Source organism: Castanea sativa, chromosome 1, assembly GCF_040712315.1.
Source record: "Castanea sativa cultivar Marrone di Chiusa Pesio chromosome 1, ASM4071231v1".
Classification (NCBI taxonomy): domain Eukaryota; kingdom Viridiplantae; phylum Streptophyta; class Magnoliopsida; order Fagales; family Fagaceae; genus Castanea; species Castanea sativa.
The window spans coordinates 76,568,929-76,589,346 of NC_134013.1; the positions used below are offsets into that span (position 1 = coordinate 76,568,929).

At 31.9% G+C, this 20,418-nt stretch overlaps 1 protein-coding gene across 2 annotated transcripts; it reads right to left on the reverse strand.

Annotated features, from left to right (window-relative positions):
• On the reverse strand, nt 1-5,612 carry LOC142627300 (putative ethanolamine kinase). 2 transcript variants are annotated; one of them, XM_075801224.1, is made up of 11 exons: nt 5,272-5,612; nt 4,962-5,053; nt 4,701-4,807; nt 4,027-4,132; nt 2,938-3,060; nt 2,614-2,705; nt 1,818-1,902; nt 1,034-1,139; nt 864-930; nt 428-520; nt 1-334 (listed from the first exon to the last, which is right to left on the reverse strand). In XM_075801224.1, exons 1-11 carry the CDS (start codon nt 5,409-5,411, stop codon nt 206-208), a joined length of 1,140 nt encoding a protein of 379 aa, XP_075657339.1. In that variant the 5' UTR covers nt 5,412-5,612; the 3' UTR covers nt 1-205. The 2 variants fall into 2 exon arrangements, with proteins under 2 accessions (XP_075657339.1, XP_075657279.1); XM_075801164.1 differs by having other exon boundaries at nt 428-523; nt 5,272-5,560.
• Between the last annotated feature and the right edge of the window lie 14,806 nt (nt 5,613-20,418).

The following is a 20,418-nucleotide window of genomic DNA, read 5'->3' on the forward strand; positions in this document are numbered from 1 at the left end:
TTTTATAAACGCAAAAAATATTAAATTAATCAAATATGAAAAATTTCAGAATTACAACAGAAGATAAGGATAGCTCTAAACTGTAATTCAAATTTGTTTTCAATTTTCCTAGCTTACCAGGATAATCTAACTAGACGAATTAAGGAAGCAACTTCCAAAATCTCGGTATTACAATCTCATAAAATACAACATAAAATAACAATATCTACATAGTCCCAGATCCTGAAAGGAATGATTGTGCTAGCAAGAAACTCTTTTCTTTCTGCCTTTTGTATTCATTATAGCGCAAGAAGAAATAACCAAGATAATCAAAATCAATTGGAGACATTTTTGCCTATAAACAAAAAGACATAAATATAGTAAGTCATGGATGTTATAAGGAATAGGGATATTCAATAGCAAAATAGTAAAGTAGGAATAGAGATACCTGAATTATTCCCCACAAAGCCCAATATACGTGTGAAGCTAACATATATGTATTTGACTCCACATAGAGAGCTTCGAGATCTTTGTCAGGTACCTGCTAATAAAATTATAATTGTTAAAGAACGAAAAAAAATAATAATAAAAAACTTAGTTTTAGAACTTTTAAATGAAATCATGAATGCAAGAAGATGATACCTAGATGGATATTAGTACACGAAGATGATTTTAATTGTAATTTTTAATACAATCAGATTATAAAAAGTGCAAAAAGTGTTTGCACGGTTGTGATGATTATGGGCTAAAACCAACAGCCTTCATAACTCCAATTTTTAACATCCTAAGCAAATTAATTGGGACTCTCATATAGGACTATAAATAAATAAAAAAGACTGCATACTAAAATTTTAAGGTGCAAATGGAACACAATCCTGACATACCTCCAGTGGATTGTCAGGTTGTAAATAATGCCTGAAGAAATGGTATTGTTCATCCTTATTAGGGTATCTGCATTAAAATTACATTGAACAGTTCAGGAATTGTATCATGTTTGAGTCACAATGACAAATGTGAACGAAACAAGCAAAAAAACAAAAAATAAAAAACGTACAAGCTGTAGTCGCAATCATATCCTGCATATTCATTAAAGTGATTTCCAATGTCGAAGCCTCTGTAGTTGTATGATCCGTACTCAAAATCAATTAAGTAGAGTTTCTCTGAACATTCACCAAACAAACAATAAGGTTAAACAATAAAACTGAGAATAATTACAGCTAACTAAAGACTCATATTATTCCAGAAGCATTTTGTTATCTTCTATAGACATTGGAAAGCATTTTGAGCCCCAGCTTCAAATTTGATTCCTGCTTTGCAGTCCATAAGTCATAATCATGGGTATGGCAGATGCTAGATTCTCAAATAAACAGCTCCAAGGCAAATAGATAATTGAAGAATTTAAGCAATGCATCAGACGGACCATAGACATTTCATATAAAAACTATTCAAATTGACCCCACTATCTAATCAGGGTACAAAGAAAGCCCCATTGGCTACAACTCCACATGATTGGCATAAGCAAAGTCTTATTTCAAATCCAGGCAACTTGAATGATAGTAATTCCATAACATTACTCTTTCATACATGTCATACTCTAGTACTCACCATTTAGATTACCATCAAATTAAGAGATAAAAAAAAACCACTACGTGTCTATAATATTTGCAACATTGATGGAGGTGGAAGTAGGGTGTCTCCACATGTTAGTATGCATGTGTGAGTGAGAGAGAATTTGAAGTGTATTATGAAATTTGGCACATAAATATTGTAACATAAACAAATCAGCCATAGAACATAGTAACAGAAATAGACCTGCAGTCAACAGAAGTCATAAATACCTTCTTCATCATTAACCATTAGATTTCCACAAAGCAAGTCATTATGAGCAAAAACCACTGGCGCATTAAGAAGGCCTGTCAGTTCCTGTTTCATTATCAGAAAACATATCCATAAAGAGAAATAAACCTTTCACCTTAATAAACTTAAATAGCATTTTCCATGACCATTAGGCAAATTTTTTAAAATCTTGTCAGATTCCATCCCACCAAAAACTATTAAGGTAAAAAGAATAAAACTAAGAAAATTCCAAGGGATCATTATACATAACTACAAGTCTGGGCACATACTGCATCCTACAATTGTTCTTCTGGATACCGATATGCCCATCTAGCACATTCTCAAATTATATCCCCCATCTGGATATGATTTTACTAAAATAGTAAAATACTCAAGGAATGGTCCCAGATTAATTGGTTAACAAATGGAAAAGGACCATTTATGTGTCTGCTTTTGAGAAATATATTTTGTCATGATATCAGTAGTTCAAATTTACCATATCAATGTAAAATAACAAGGTCTCTTCAGCAAGTTAATATGTAAATACTGTATTTAACTGTGCAGTCTCTAGACTTAGTTCCTGCACCTGTTTATCACCAAAGCAGCAAAGTAAAACTTCTTAAAAAGTTATATCTTGTTCTTGAATCAGCAAGGCCAGAAAAGTATGGTAGATAAAGAAACAACTAGGTTCATGCCTAGTTAAAAGAAGTTACAGAAGACTGACAACTTTAAAATAGGATATAAGACATCAAAACAAAGCAATCAAATGCAAAAAAAATCTATGAAAGCAGGCAATACCTTGAGCTCAACAATTTCGTCATGAATTTCCTTAAATGAAATCATCTTATGCATCCTCTGCTTCTCACTATCATCAAATTCAAGAACGGATGCTGCAACAAAAGTTCAAATATCAAAAGATTAAAATGTGATGGATGGCAACCACAGAACACACACACATCAGTAGGAAATGTATGTATATTAAAAACAGAGCAAGGATCAGGGAAAAAAGGTCAAACAGTGGACGTTGAATGCCAGGTTCAAGTAAATTAGCTTAGAATGGTATAGATTGACAAGTAAGCAACTAAGCATGGCTAGTAATTCATCAGGGTGAGATAAAAGAACCTTTTTCAAAGAACTTGGAGATGTCATTCCATAGCTGAGGTTCTTTAGAGCCTGGAATTTCCACTTCATGAAACTTGCGTAGTTGCTTGGCAATCTCAGCAGCTAGCTTTGGCTTTCTCATGTCTGCTAAGGGAAATAATGTCAATACAAAGGTTATATATATATATATAAACTTTATTGAACAAAAAAAAACCAGTACAAGAAAAGCCAGAGTGCACACAATGTGTGCTAAGGAAAGCATAAGTACAAAAACAAACTAAGAAGAATAAAAAATACATCTATCAAGCAAATCAACTAATGAAGAAAAAGATATGCCCCCCTGAAGCATTAGTCCACCCAAACAAAGTTTGGAAAGAAGACATCTTCATCTTCATATTAGGAAAAAATATATATAAAAAGATAAGTATACTATTTAATTGAGAACAGCCTTCAGCTTTAATAAATTTTTACTTCAGTTGCCATTGAAATCCATGCCTAAAGAAAAATTATTTGGCAGATGAGGATGCTAAAAACATAGGCTTGTCAATAAATGAAGAAGAAAATTGGGTAAAAAAATGATGCCGTAATTTAATTTCCAATATGGTTTAAGGAATCAACCAAGAAAAGGCAAGGAAATTTTTTTTTTTTTTTTATGCATGTCCTGAAAGAATGGGGGGATGGGGGGATGCACATACATACACTTGTCACCTTGGATTTCAGATTAAATGGTACTACAAAATGGCCTCTGCCCTCCTTGCACATTCTCTAATCAATGCCCTTGAATTGAATGACAAGAAATTCTAAAAGCGACAACAAAATATAATTTCAATTTTGGGATTATTGCCACTTCAAAAGTCTTTCATTCATGGGGAAAACCCTTCGCTACTTGTAATTAATGCTGAAATTGGAGTCTGATTTTTAGTGAACTCAGTACAGTTCGACAATGTACATTCTTCTTGCAGTTATCCCTCAAAATCTATAGTGCTCTAAAGATAAATAAATTACTCAGCAGAGAGTCACTTATAGGAAAATATAAATATATATATATATCAATTAATTTTCTAAAATCCATATTAGCCCTACCCTAAGAAATATCATTCCCAAGTTTACCTGACTCAACTAGTGTCCGTGCATTGATAAAAGACTGCACCATTCCATTCCCAAAAACTCCAAGCAACTTGGCACCAAATCCTGCAGCCGAGAGGTATTTGATGGCCTAAACACAGTAAGTGATGAGTAATTAAAAAGTGAAACATGCAACTAAAAAGTTGTCAACTATTTAGGAAAAGGAAAACTAAGTTTAAATACTGTGTGAAGCATATTCTAGTAATGCAGTAATATCATCAAAAGTAAAAACTATTCTCATGGGCCTACCATTTTGGTTTCCTTTAGTAAGAATATCATAATTATTCGTAAACGAATTCCCAAAAAACAACTTGCCAACTATGCTTAAGTTCGTTTTATTACACCTTAATGAGAATTCCACATCAAAGCCTAAAACAGATAAATATACAATGCTAGGCACCAGACTAACCTAAAAGCACAACAACAAATAATAATATAGAGATCTAGCAGTGCACACATCATCAGACTTTGCTATTAAGCTATAATATCAGCAAAAACAATGCATACACTCAGTAAATTGCATAACATAACACGCAATCTTCAACTTTTTTGATGCAATAGAGAATCATTTCTAACAAAACAAATTAAGTACACAGTGAATGATTACGGTCTTTCTTGACTAATTACACAAAAAATGTCCATGAAGCTTAGGGAATCACCTGCAATTCCCTTTCGCGATTGATAACATACTCGGTGTTAGGCCCGTATAATCTGACTGTCACCGACACGTCGTTTCCACTTTCTTCCTTAACAGAAGCCTTCAGCACTATAAGAATTTGAAGACCGATTTCCAGTTAGAAATTTCAATACTTCAAATTTCAAAAAAAGCCAGTACTGTAACAAAGCAACAAATATTGCTAATTTCAAATTTCAATTTTGAGCTAATAGCGTAATCGAAATCGAGTAGGGAATATACTCACATAGATTTGTGATTCCACCAGAAACTGTGTCAACGGCGAAGCGAGAATCGTCCAATTCTGACCATTCCTTGAACAGATCCTTGCACAACTCTCTGCAAAAACCGAAACGAATTTAAATCAAATACTTTCAATTTCATGCAACATCATAAATTAAGCTTCGTTGCATTTGCTCAAAATAATATCCAATCCTTTAAAATTTCTCTCGTTTTTTTACTTATTTTCCCACGCTTTCTCAGCTACCAAACGGAAAAACTAAGCTCAGGAATTCAAATGCATTTGAGAGAGAGAGAGAGAGAGAAGAGTAACGAACATGATGCGAGGTTTCATGTGAGGCAGAGAGAGAGAGTGATCAACGGTGAGAGAAGAGGACTTGATATCGGAGCTAAGGTTGGGGTTTTCTCGAGCTTCCTCTGCTACTTCCATGGCGTTCCAGATCTTCATAACTCCCATTTTTCTCTCTTTCTGACTCTTCTCGTTTATCTATAAATTTTTTTTTTCTTCAATTTGCTACTCTGCTAATATGCCCTCTCCTGTGAGCGAAGAGCCTTAAAACTAGAAAATTCAAATCAAACACAATGTTGCGGAGATTTTTGGGGGGCGAATCGGGAAGTACATATATTATATTTTATAAAGGGAGAACGTGTGCGTGTTAGAAGCTAGAACCTTTTTTATAATCGTTGGAAGTTAGAACTTAGAAGGACGGTCATGGAGCTAAGGGATTTGTGTAATGCCGAATATGTCCCCTGCTGTTTCATCTTTCAACTCTCATGTCGTTTTCTTGATTTCGTTTCCTAATTTTTTTATAGCTTTATGTATCACTTCAACATGTGCATATTTGGTAATCTCCTAATCTCACACGGAGGTGTGTTGTGTACTACTACTAGCTGATACATCCTCTAATTCCTCATCAAAAACAAGAACCTCTAAATTAAAGTCATGGCCGACAAAAATTAACTTTTAATTAAAGCTTTTTTTTTATTAAAAAAAGCTTTAATTAAAAGTTTTCTAGCTTTAATTCCTCTAGCTTTCTTTAAGACTGTACACTCTTAGTGCGGTAGTTACTTCACAAAATATAAATGCTTGTGAGGTGTGGAGGGTATGAGTCGGGATTCAAATCTTCAAGAGAGAGTTTCACACACATATACATTTAGATTAAATTAAAGTATAAATTATATCTTGTATAAAAAAAAAAAAAAACTAAAGCTTTCTTTATGATAATGATATCATTTCATTATTTGATTATTAATAATTGCATGAAAAAATCTCTCAAAACCTGCCTCTTACAAGGAGGTGTGCCTCACATAATAATTATGAATAATTGCATGGAAAAATCTCTCATACGCCAAGCGTATGAGACCTGCCTGTGAGAGGCTAGTCTCATGCGCTTGGCGCATGAGATACCGGATCTAATTGCATATGCTTACTTACCTTTCTCTCAAAAAAAAAAAAAAAAGATGTGTATATGTCTATTTTTTTGGACTTCGCCTTTATTATTACTAATTTAGTTAAGAGTTTAGGATTAATAACTAGGACACATGAGTGGGAAAAATTACGTTACTCATATTAAAATCCAATAACTGAGGGGCATATATGTAAAATAATCATATAAGTATTCCACAACTACTATTAAGGGTAGTAGTGTTCACAGTGCAATTTGATGTGGTTTTGAGCCATTTTGAGCACCGCACTTTGTAGTGCATTTTACTAAAATCCGTAACCACACTGTACCTCAATTTTGTGATCACATATGTGGTTTGGTGTGGTGTATAAGGTGCGGTTTGGTCAGCTTTTGGATGGTATATTTTTCTAGATGTCATGGTCAATTTCTAATTTACTATTAATAATCATGGCAATATGATAGTAAGTTTATATATATATATATATATATATATATATATATATATTTGTATATATTAAGAGGATTCAAAAGTTAGTTATTGTTTTTTTATAGTAAAAAATACTCCTACCTAAAACTTAAAAATGGGGTTAAAATAGTAAATTGACAAAAATAATAAATTTCTACTTCTACATTGAAATGTTTTCCTACTTCTAATAAATTCTCACTTCTACTCAATAGCTTAAAAAACTCTCCACGTATTTATCTTCTCCACATTTTCTGAATAAAATTTCTCATAAAAAAGAAACGTGTACAATAAAACTTCCTCACTTTTCTTCTTCAAAAAAAGAACTTCCCACTACTCACGTTTGAAAGAAAATAACTACCCCTCCAATACAATAAGGAAAAACTAACCCATGTTAAAAAAAAAAAAAAAAAAGTGTCAGACTAAACTATCCCATGTTTCTTTTTTAAACTATTATATTATCATTTTTTTTGGATTTATTACATTATCAATTTTTTTTGGGATAACTATTACATCATCAATTGGATTTGGATAAACATGCAAAAGCTTCTAATTGAAAAATGAATCCTATTCTCTTTGAAAAAAAATCCTATCTATTTTTTCAAATTGTGATGAAAGAAAAATTATAATACTAAATCCAAAAAAAAAGAGCCTCATCGCACACGCAAAGCGCGTGCGATGAGGCTAGTTAAATATTAAGGATCTCAAGTTTAGTTTGATGAATTAAACAAATAACTAAAATCAGAACCATAGATTTTACTTGCTCTAATCCTAACTGTTATTTTATTTTAATGAAAATCCTACTACCGTTCAAGCGGGTTTAGTATAAAAGCCAAAAAAAAAAAACACACAAAGTCACATATACTTTTTCATCTGAGCCCTCGACTCTCTCAAACCACTTCTCTTCTCTCACTTGGGTGATCTCCATCTCCGTCTCGTGGCTTTACTCACCGGTGAAGGTTCTCAAAAAGATCAAAATCACTTTGACATAGTGGAACTGGAAGGTTAAGATCAAAACCCTAATTCCATAAAATATGCAAAATCTCTTAATTGCCATGTTTGTTTTGGTTCCCCAAATTCTTTGTTTGTTTTTTCGAAAGCAACACAGAAATTGAAGATGGGAGACATTGAGATCGAGTTCATGTATTATCTACACTTTATAAGTTTGAACCGATTTGCTCTCTTCTTGTATATATATAAGACTAAAAAAAGTCCATGACAGATTGACAGTAAACTAAAAGTACTACAAATATGTAGCTTTTGAACTTTTGATTTTGTGAGAGTGAGAGAGTGAGATGGAGAAGTGAATGATGTTTTGAATTTTTAATTTTGTATCTAACCAAAGCTAAGTCATTTTAACATGAAACTAAAATGTACTAACACTAGGCTGATCACTTATTTTATATATTATTAAATTATTAATATATTTTTAATATAATATATATATATATATATATATATATATATGGGTATGGTGTTGTTTTGTACGGTTTTCTTATCATAAAACCGCATTCCACACCGCTGACCGCTTTGCGTGGTGCGGTGAGGTTCATTACAAATTGTAATGTGGCGCGGTTGCCTTATTTTTGCGGGCAATTTTGGCCGGTTTAAGTGCGGTTTTAGTAGTTTGGTGAACACCCCTAATCAAGAGTGGTAGAGAATGGTTATTTTTGTGCGTGTCTCTAATTTATTGGATTTTAATACTGTTGGCGTGGGCACATAAAAAAAAATTAGTAGGATTGGAAAACTGGTAATTTTTTTTTCTGTTTCTCCTAAAAGTCTCTCAATAGGTTTCTAATTATTATTGACTTATTAATGCTACCGTTATTAATTAATAGTAGTATTTAATTAATTAGGTGAACACGTGGCAAGTTTTTATTGGTGGAGTATAGAGTGGAGCAAGAAAAGTGGGACAGAAGATTTGGACTCTCTAAAAGCTAGTACATAAAGCTAGGCTAAATCGTTCTCATACTGAACTACAATCTACGAAGAAACAGGGGACCTAATCCATGGCGCGCGCACAGAGATAAGAGAGTCTAAGGTTTTTTTTGTTTTTTTTTTTTGAGGAGCGGATTCTTAGGTAATTAATTTTGAATGTTTGACAATGGATTTATTTGTTGTCCTAATAGTTTTTTTTTTTTTTTTTACATAATAAGCTTTCATTAAAAAGAAAGTAATAATTATTTTAAGAAAATCATATCCTTTATTGCATTTTTTTAAAAATCTATATACCATGCAAATTTTAATTGAAATGAATACAAATTTTATTATAAAAATCTAAGAACTGATGTGGTAAAAAATTAAAAAAATATTCTTCTTGGTATCACTTAAATATATATATATATATATATATATATAAATATTAAATTCTTTTTTGTGATTGATGATAGCTTAATTTATAAGATATATATACTAAAATTTATAGTATTATTTAATTCAGTCGTGCTAAATCGTAACTTACATCTTACTGAAAAGAAAATTAAAAAAAAAAAAAAATCAGTAGTTTCATATATTGTTGCACTCAAAAAGTCAAACTGAATACAAAAACACAACTGGAAACAATTGAATACAAAAACACAACTTTGAAGTTTGAATTCAATGGAAGAATAGGATAGCTTATCGTGAATGATGGTTGTCTTTTACAGTATTTTTTATTTTTATTTTTTTGTGAATAGTCGTCTTGACTCTTGAGTATTGCCCCCTTCTAACCCTTCTAACCTTAAACGGTTAAACGCCTAAATTGATTATTATGAATTTAATAATACGAGATTTTTAACAATTAATGAATAGCTGGAAGCCCCAAATTAAGTGTCCAAGAATAACTTATTTAACTAAATTAAAAAAAAAATTTGTTAAAAGTACTATAAATAAAAATAAAAATTAGTAAAAATAGTACCATAGATTTATAAATAGTACTAAAAAATACGTAAAATCTATAAATAATAGTATAAAAATAAATTAAATAATTAAATAAACTGAAAAAAAATAATTAATCCTAAACGGTCACTTTTGGAGAATATCAATTTCCATTGGATCACGTTACAAAATTCGGCCAATCCAAATCTACACTTTTCAAACGAGGGCCCTTTACACACGCAACAAACAAATTAGGGGTACGACTTTAGCTTGCAGCACTTGACAAAGTCAAAAATCATGAACTCATCCCTGCCAGAATGCTACGTGTTAATGCTTTATTGGTAGGTTAGCTAAAAAAGAAAAAGAAGAAGAAGAAAACGTTTCCTTGCGTGTTTATAATGTGTTCAACGATAATTTATTTTTTAATGCGAAAACTATTTTTTTTTTTTATATAACTTTTATGGGTTTTTTTTTTTTTTTGCTTGCAGGGGATAGAACCCCAAGCTAACGGTTACAACGGAACTGAGTACCACTAGGCTACAAGGCCCGGTGGTTAACTTTTATGGGTTTTGTGGGTTAAGAACGGTCACGAGTACATAGAGGTTGAGATCCTATTTAATATTTTATTATTAAATAGAGTAAAGTTATATTGTACATAAATCTCAAGAAAATCACACAAACCAACAAAAGTAAGATACATTTGTATAGGTAAATTAATGAATTATTGACAAATATTTACTTTAAATAGACTCATGATTAGATATGTATTCTATAATTTGTGTCCTTAGATTCTTTCTCAAAAAAAAAAAAAAAAACTAATAATTTGTGTCCTTAGAAAGTTAGTTAACAACATCTAATGTTATTATCAATCAAGATCGTTGACCCACATGTAAGATCTAGTGCTATTTGAACTATCACGCTTAGTGTTGGGAATTCTATGAATTTGGTTGTGTACCGGCGCTTGTAAGGAACTAAGGATCACTAAGGTGAAATTCAAATTTAAAATTTTACCTTTTCTTTAAAAAAAATTATTAATATATTATTGATTTTAAACTAAATTATATATTTGTTAAAAACGTACATGAACAGTGCGCGCACAGTGCGCGCCTGTCCCCCCCGCAGCAGAAGAAAAAAAAAAAAAACGCAGACGCAAAACGCATAAGCTGGATCCAAACTCCACCTTAGTGTTGGGAATTCTATGAATTTGGTTGTGTACCGGCGCTTGTAAGGAACTAAGGATCACTAAGGTGAAATTCAAACATATAACAAGGTAAGGGTTTTTGTGTGTGGGTTTTTGAAGGGGAGGGTTATGAAACTTTCAATGGCAGAATCTCTCAAAAAATATAAAGAAATTTTAATGTTTATTTTGGGTGAAAATGACCAAATACCACCATTTTCAGATATTTATAGCAATTAAGCACTGTTTCGGAAATAAATGGGAAACTACCACTTTTTATGTACTCGAGCTCACTAAACTCAAGTTCTAAACGGTACTTGAGTTTAGTAAACTCGAGTTCCTAGTTTCAATCCACCGTGACACTACTGACCTGAAATTTGTGCAATTAAAAAAAAATGTGGTACTCGAGCTTGTAAACTCGAGTTCCATGCAACAAAATACTCAAGCATACCAGGCTCAAGTTCTTTGTAAATAAAATGCTAGTTTTTTTTTTTTTACGGTACTCGAGCTTACCAAGCTTGAGTTCCTTGTAATATGGAAACTCGAGTTCCTTATAACTTTTTTTTTTTATGGATAATCGACAAATAAACATAAACATAAAAATAAGTAGTTTTTTTTTATGTTTTTATTTATTTAAATAGAAGCATTGTAAAATATAGAGATTTAAATTTCAAAATATGAATTTTTAGGCCACTCATACTCACAAATAAACATAAACATAAAAATAAGTAGTTTTTTTTATGTTTTTATTTATTTAGTTAGAAGCATTGTAAAACATAGAGATTTTAATTTCAAAATATGAATTTTTAGGCCACTCATACCCCTTGTGCATTCATTTTTAACACACTCATCATTTTCTTACTTCTCGGAAGCATTATGGTCAAATTGGTTAAAATATTGAGGTTACAATGAGAAATTAGAATAACATGTAAAAGAAAAATCTCAATCTTGTTCGAAATTACCGTATAGTCAAATGATTGATAAGTATTGCAGTAAGGAGAGGTGCTACGTCCACAACATTTTTACAACAAATCATAGGTGGTTAGTTGTTATTGGTTCAAATTTGAACCTAACACTAAGATTACTTTTTTGCCCCAACAATAACAACCAGTAACATCCTGCCACTTAGGATTTGTTGTAAAAATGTTGTGGACATATCATTTCTCTTGCAGTAAGAGTGGACCACTCGGATATAAAGAAGAACTTAAGCTTTGCCACATCTGGATATGTAAGTTCTTGACTTGCAATGTTTCTAAGAGGAATGTGAAACATATTTTTATGTATATCTAAATGTTTGACTAATGATGTGAAAGTCACTTTGTAGCCCCATGTTTAGATATTATTCACTGTTTTCTCATAAAACACCTCCTGAAATTGTGTTCTCTAAATTTAAAAACCAAATTTGTATGCTTTTTCATGTTTAAATTTCACAATAATTGAATCTGTTTTTCTGCATTAATAAAATTTTTTTCTACTTTAATAAAATTAGCTCTCTGAACATTATGTTTACTGTATATTCAAATCTGCTTACTGTATTCATAAAATTTGTTTTCTACATTAATTAAAATTGTTTATCGTTCTCTCATAAAAATTGTTCATTGTTTTTTTAATAAACTATTTCTAGCATTCTGCATAAAATTATTTTCTGTTCAACATTATTTAAAAAATTGTTCACTATCTTTTTTGCATAAATTATTTTCTGTTCACTACTTAAAAAATTGTTCACTGTTTTCTCATAAAACACCTCATGAAATTGTGTTCTCTAAATTTAAAAGCCAAATCTGTATGTTTTTTTATGTTTAAATTTCACAATAATCGAATCTGTTTTTCTGCATTGATAAAATCTGTTTCTACATTAATAAAATTTGCTCTCTGCACATCATGTTTACTGTAATTCAAATCTGCTTACTGCATTCATAAAATTTGTATTCTACATTAATTAAAATTGTTCATTGTTCTCTCATAAAAATTGTTCACTGTTTTTAGCATTAACTATTTCTACCATTCTGCATAAAATTATTTTTGTTCAACATTATTTTAAAAATTGTCCACTCTCTTTTTTGCATAAATTATGTTCTATTCACTATTTAAAGAAATTGTTCATTGTTTTCTCATAAAACACCTCTTGAAAATTGTGTTCTCTAAATTTAAAAGCCAAACTATATGCTTTTTCATGTTTAAATTTCACAATAATCGATCTATTTTTTTGCTTTGATAAAATCTGTTTCTACATTAATAAAATTTGCTCTCTGCATATCATGTTTATTATATATTCAAATCTGCTTACTACATTCATAAAATATGTTTTTTGCATTAATTAAAACTATTCACTGTTTTCTCATAAAAATTGTTCACTGTTTTCTGCATAAATTGTTTTTAGCATTGGCGCAGTTATTGCACTTAAATGGTTTTTGTGTTTTTTTTTTAAATATGTAACCATAAGAATAATGGACAATCTCCATGAAAGAAAAATGAATGATTTGTATAAATCACCTAATGGTAAATGCCTTGAATAATTCGAATTTGTAAAAAAGTTCGAATTAGTTGAATGTAGAAATTCGAGAAAAATCGATAAAAAATCAATGAACGTACCAAATCGTTGAGCAGCACATGCAGCACTGCGACCATCAGTGTAGCAATGGTGAACAACTTACCCCTAAAATTGATGCATAAACTTTCCAAGGATGTTTTGCATCCTTGAAAATGGTGCATTACAAAGGGTTGCATACCTATGAATTCACATGAGTGTGGATGAGTATTTTTGGTCAAAGCTCAATAGTGTCGAGCTGTTGAACAACACTTGTTTAGTTTAAACCAAAACAAGTGCACCCACTTTGATACCAATTGAATGTTCAAAAAGTGTGTAAAATACCTATGAACGTTTTTAGACCCCCAAATTACAAATTACCAACACAAGCTTATTATCAAACAATGTATGTGCGGAATATGAAAATAAGCTAAATCAAAAATGGTAAAACAATCTAAACCGAAATTAATCACAACCATAGCAGTATTAAAAGGTAAAGATTAAAGGAAGAGAGATGCAAATATAAAAACAACACAACGATGTGTTATCGAAGAGGAAACCGTAGTCCTCGGCAAAAAACCTCTCCGCCGCCCTTCAAGCGGTCAATAATCCACTAGAGAATAAAGTTGAGATACATTAATAGCAGAAAACCCTCTAAGCCTAATTTACCCAGTGCACCTAAGCCCTCCAAGCTTCTTGCTCCAACAGGGTTACGCCAACCTTATTTCTTTAGCTTACCAGATCCCGCAATAAGCCCATTGCATTAACCAAAATGAATTGGTCCCTTCTTAACTGCTTCCCAAGTACCAAAATGCCTCCTCACAGATATGGGCATGGTGAGATAAAGATATGGCGAATGTACCTTTCAAGGATGTAACAATGGAGAGGGTGAGAGTAGAGGAATTTGGAGAATCAAAGGATGAAGATTGTGGATGAGTCAATCTTATTTTTCTCTAGGGTTTCTCTCTAGAAGCTCTCTACATTTCGTGGGTATAAGGGTATTTATAGTAGGGTGTGCATGGAATGCAAAGAGTTAGTTATAGCCAAACAGGGCATTTTGGCAACTTGAGCTCGCGATTGAACGAGTTTGAGTGACAAGCTAACTGCCTGGCCAGCTGAAGGTTTTGTCCTGTAGTGCGACAACTAGCGTGACCCTTTAGCTCCTCCTGCATGCTTCACACATGTGCCTCCTTTGGTGACTCGCTAGTCGCGAGATCCAGTCACGAGGCCCTTCTTGAATGCATACTCTTGAGCTTTTTTTCACACTCTCTCGCATACTATCCTTACATGATTCCCATCTAAATACAGGGTTTCTAAATGCTGAATTACAAGTAAATTTGGCACGGAATAAAGTCAACAAAATGATTGAATAAATTCAACCTTACAATTTTCAAGGATGCTAGTCAAAATGCTCTTCCCATAATCCGTGACTATTGGTTAGAAGTAATAGCACATGGTAAAACCATCTTGAACCCTGGAATTGAGCTGTTAAACAATCACATCTCATAAAAATGTACATTAAAAGCATCACTTTGCTTTCAGAACCATCACTCTTACAAATTAAGCAGCCCCACAGCCTGAAACACTGAAATATCTCTTATAATCGTAGCCAATTACTGTTACGCTGTATATTTTGAATACATATTTACTCAACTGTTCGATCAAACATCGTGGCCATATACATTTGATTATGGGAGCTAATGGTGGACACAACTCACCCCAAAAATTGATACATAAACTTTCCAGGGATGCTCTGCATCCTTGAAAATTGTGCATTACAAAGGGTTAAATATCTATGTATTCACGTGGCGAGTCCTTGCTTTAGGAGCCATATGGTTTTTTTGTGAAAGAGTGGTCGGTCTGTGTGATTTGGATGAGTATGTATGTATTGAATCTATTAAATTTTGCTACAAGTAATGTACAATAAATCTAATTTGGGTGATAAGGGTTATGTGTGTAACATTTCAAATTACACAAATAAAATATTGGAAACATCAACATATCTAACTGGAGGCATTTCACTTCCTAAGGTGTTTCCTACATTACAAAACAGAGGACATTATCCAACCAAAGCACAAGAATCATATGTAGCAATAAAGAACAGCAGGGAAAAATGAGCAAGTAGTTTCATATAAACTTAGCCAAAATTAATGAACAGTTAATCTTTAGATTTGCAAAAGTTGAATGTACATAATCATTAGTTGTCAGGCATTAACAACATCTAATGTTCGTAGGTAGAATTTTTTTGAAAATCATCATTGCTTGAATCTGAAAAGTCTGAAATATCTCTTTCATCATCTAACGCAGTAACTTCATTAATAGACTTGATGGCTCGGTGTGCCCATGGCTAAAAATAGAGTGAGATTTTTCGTTTACATGTTGTTCTAATTTCTCATTGTAATTCCAATATTTTAACCAATTTGACCATAACGCTTCCGAGAAGTAAGAAATTGATGAGTGTGTTAAAAATGAATGAACAAGGGGTATGAGTGGTCTAAAAATTCATATTTTGAAATTAAAATCTCTATATTTCACTATACTTTTATTTAAATAAATAAAAACATAAAAAACTACTTATTTTTATGTTTATGTTTATCTGTGGGTATGTGAGAGACCGCGCCCCCGGCCCGTTTTTATAGTGTTTGGCCCAACCTACGTGAATTGGTGGAGTCGTGTTATTGCCTCTCAAAATGAATGTTCGACTAATTATATTTTCCCCTTTAGATTAAGGGTTTTACAATGGAGTCACCACTTATTTAATTATTGGGATAAATAAGAAAATCAAAATTGAAAAATCCCTCATTTTATTACAATTGAATTTTTATTGATCGTAGGAAAATTGCATGACTTTGGTCCTAGGTACAATCTAAGATAAAGTACATAACTTTGTTTCCTAGTTACAATCTAAAAATTGAAAATTACAAGAATAAACATTGGTCTATCAACCATTGATCTAAGTTCGGAAGCTATGTTACAAGGTGGGAAGGTGTTAGACACCCACTTTGCCCGGTAAAACCAGTCTTCTAGACTATGGTGGCCAACATTCATATCACATCATCCAATATGTTATCAATCAATTTGCATGTTGAATTTAAAGTGTGTGCATGTGATAAACCCTAATTCAATTTATTAAGCATTTTATTTGGATTGAAAAATAAATTCTAGTGAATGTGTATGGATGATGATATACTAGATTCAAGAATTTAAAAGAATTATTAAACAAACATCTTTTTCACGTTTTTGATGTGGATTTAAGATCGAAACTAATGTTATACATGAACATGTGATGAACAATCAAGAACATATGAAGAACACATAAGAACATTTAAGAATATTCAAACATATTCAAGAGAATTTAAATAATTACTATCAGGCTTTAATCCTAAATTCTCATTATGGCAACACAAAAAACAAGTTAAGGAAATGGATTATACCTTCATGCAAGATCCATATGGTGGAGGAGGAGACTCTTGGTAGAGGTCCTAAGGGTGGAGAAAAAGCAGAGTTACGAGAGGAAGAGTGAGTCTCACTCAATACCTTGAGTCTCAAAAAGACCAAGATATGACAAGACTACTCAATTTCACTAGAACTTAAGAGAGGGGAAGAGAGGGGTTTTTTCCGTGTGTCTTGGAATGGAGGAGAGGAGGGTTCATATAATAGTAGTTAAGGAAATATGAATGGAAGGTCATTTAATAAAGGTTGACAAAGAATCATGAACCTAGATCTCATTTTAGACTTTGGGGAAATATGGTGCCTTAAATGTAGAGCTTGGTGGAGTGAGGAGCAAGCCAAAATTCGGTTTTCCCTTAGCTGTTGTAACCGCCTGTAGAGCCAACTTCGAAAAATCAAATCTAATTCAATTCTGATCAGAATTGTCTTGTTCTTGTACTCAAATTGAAGCCCTAGATGTCTATTTTCTGGAAAAATTAACCTCATTCACAGATTCAAAATATTCTGAGAGATATCGATGAAATGGTGAGCAGAGGTCATTTGTTAAAAAATGATTTCAGCACAATTTACATTAATAGGTCCCAAATTAGCTCCCAATTAACATTAAATGGCTCCAATCACTCTCATTTTAGACTTAATTGATTCCAAATTTACTCTAATTAAAAAATAATTGCATAAATTATTCATTGAATAATTAATGTTTAACTATCTAATTAATTAGGTGTGTGCAACCTTACCATAAAATGTTGTCATAACCAATCAAATTATGACACATCATTAATCTCAAATTGATTATAATTATAACCAATTGGAATTAATTTTTCATAATCACATATAGTCGGACTCAATTTGTGACAGTGCATCTCGGCCATAAAAACTTGATTTGATAATAACTTTCAATCTGATGGTCTGATTAGGGCTTATGACCAGTCGATTTGATTGTTAAAATATCAAGATCATTTTGGTGAAATGAGATTAAGGATCTAATGACCAGAATCAAGATGCATATTTCCAAGGCGAAATTACCCTTTTACCCTCCAAGTGAGGTTAAATGCAGGTTGCAAAATGAGGTGTCAACATGGTATGATTGGCCTAAAAATTCATATTTTGAAATTAAAATCTTTATATTTTACAATACTTCTATTTAAATAAATAAAAACATAAAAACTATTTATTTTTATGTTTATGTTTATTTGTCGATTATCCAAAAAAAAGAAGAAGTTATAAGGTACTTGAGTTTACCAAGCTCGAGTTCCATATTACAAGGAACTCGAGCTTAATGGAACTCGAGCTTGGTGAGCTCAAGTACCTAAAAAAAAAAAAAACTAGCATTTTATTTACAAAGAACTCGAGCCCGGTATGCTCGAGTATTGTGTTGCATGGAACTCGAGTTTACCCAGCTCGAGTACCGCATTATTTTTTTTAATTGCACAAATTCTCGGTCAGCAGCGCCACTATGGAATGAAACTAGGAACTCGAGTTTACTAAACTCAAGTTTAGTGAGCTCGAGCCTCGAGTAAATAAAAAGTGGTAGATTCCCATTTATCTATGAAACAGTGCTTAATTGCTACAAATTTTTAAAAATGGTGGTATTTGGCCATTTTCACCGTTTATTTTGCAATAAAGTGAAGCTTGATGATGTAAAAAATCATTAGTTGTGCTCTTTGTCTATGCAGATGGGCAACAATAAGTTGTTCCGCTGATCAATCTGCCAAAAAAAAAACTACAAAATGATAGAACCTCAGTGTGGTGTTGGCCAAAGCCCTCCAATGACTAAGTTAGGTCAAGGTGAAAATATTCACTTGTTTAAATCAGAGAGCTAAAATGGCTAAGAATTGTGAGTATGGAATTGTGTACCTTTCTCTCTTTTTTATTTTTATTTTTTTAGAAAGAACATTTCTCCCTCCTGATTGTGTGGGTTTTATAGCCCTTGTATTCATTGTTTGAATGAATATCTACATGGATGAGATTTGGAGCCGTTGATAATAAATGTTACCCTTTATTACTTGTCAACGACTATTCGTTTGTTCTGTTGGCATCCGAGCGTTACTCTTTAGTTATTTCCTGCATTTAATATCTTTTATGGCTTAGTATGTCATTAATGACTGGCCGTTACGACTTACATTGAATAGCATTTAGTTTATCCATTCACAAGATGGACAATTCTAATAAATTTACACTAATCAAAGATCATGATAGTATGGATCTCAAGATATGTTAAAACAAAATAATGTGCATCGGAATGATGAGATAAATGGAATAATCTATGTCTGACATTAGAGAAAAAAAATCGATGAAATGGTGCAAGTTCAACAGTAAAATATATTTATAAAAGATAAAAGATTAGAAACGTATGTTATTAATTGAAAATTACATAGATACATCAGAAAATACTGCGTGCATAAATTAAATAGGCAAGTCATACTTATTCCAACCAAATACAAGTATATCAGAAATACAAGATGCTTAGCCAAGAATACAGCTACATTCAATTTGGTTAGAAGAAAACCAAACACCCAATGGCCTATTGACTACATGAACCAAATGCCCATTAGAGAGAAACGTGGTTCGAAGATTACAACACCCAATCCCACATAAGCACAAAACAGAAGCATAAGAGAGATTTATATTGACCTTTTTATGAATCTTGTGCAAACAAAGTTTTGTTTCAACAAAAAATAGGAGCTTTTTCTTTCCACAAAGAGAGAAGAGCACTTCTGATAAAAAAAAGAGAGAGAAGAGCACTAGTTGTGTAGGATTCTCAACTCTAAAGCCCTTGATAGTTCCAATACAACAAACTCATTTTAGGAAGCTGTTTAGCAGCCTCACTAAGAGAAACTTCGGATTTTGAATGACTACGAGTTTTGGAAAATCAATTGACTAAATAATGGATAAAGAGCAAGATTTGGAATGTTAATTTGAGAAGGCTTAATGGTAAAATATCATTGAAGTGATGAAAAATGACATCTACACCAATTGTTTTTTGTTTTGTTTTGTTTTTTTTTTTTTTTTTTTTTTGTATAGGTGAGAATCGAACCTCAAATCTCTTATTTGATAACAATATATTTTACCAATTGAGCTAACTTAATCCCATCTATCACCATTAGTTAAGTGAAGAAAAATGTCCTCTTAACTTCTTAGAGAAAAAAATATGAAGAAAATGTTGTCATATGTTGTGCACAACATATTAATAATACATTGTTTCTAAAATAATATTTAGGGCTAATTATATATTTGGTCTCTAACCTTTACATCTTATGTTAATTTGTTCCATAATATTTCAATTGTGTTGATTTAATTCCTAACCAGCTAACTTAACCTTTTGGTGTTGTATCACATTGGTTCCTGCTGTTAAGTATTGGATGATTAAAAGCCAACATGGCAAATTGCCTAAATATAAAATATTACTTTTCTGCCACATCATTTGACACCTATTCTGTCACATTACGTTTTTTTTAAAAAAAAAGGAAAAAAAGTGAGGGAATGGGATGTACCTATCACTCATAACTCATCACCAATAACCCATATCCCATAACTCAATTTTCAGTTTTTGAAAACTCCCAAAAATTGTTTTAGTTTTCATGA

What these genes read in the sequence shown, in the direction of transcription:
- LOC142627300 (XM_075801164.1), bottom strand. Translation starts at nt 5,411, where the DNA reads ATGGGAGTTATGAAGATCTGGAACGCCATGGAAGTAGCAGAGGAAGCT. An exon ending in CACATGAAACCTCGCATCAT is followed by an intron (nt 5,054 to 5,271) that starts GTTCGTTACTCT and finishes CGGTTTTTGCAG; the next exon opens with AGAGTTGTGCAAGGATCTGT. An exon ending in ACGGACACTAGTTGAGTCAG is followed by an intron (nt 3,061 to 4,026) that starts GTAAACTTGGGA and finishes TTCCCTTAGCAG; the next exon opens with ACATGAGAAAGCCAAAGCTA.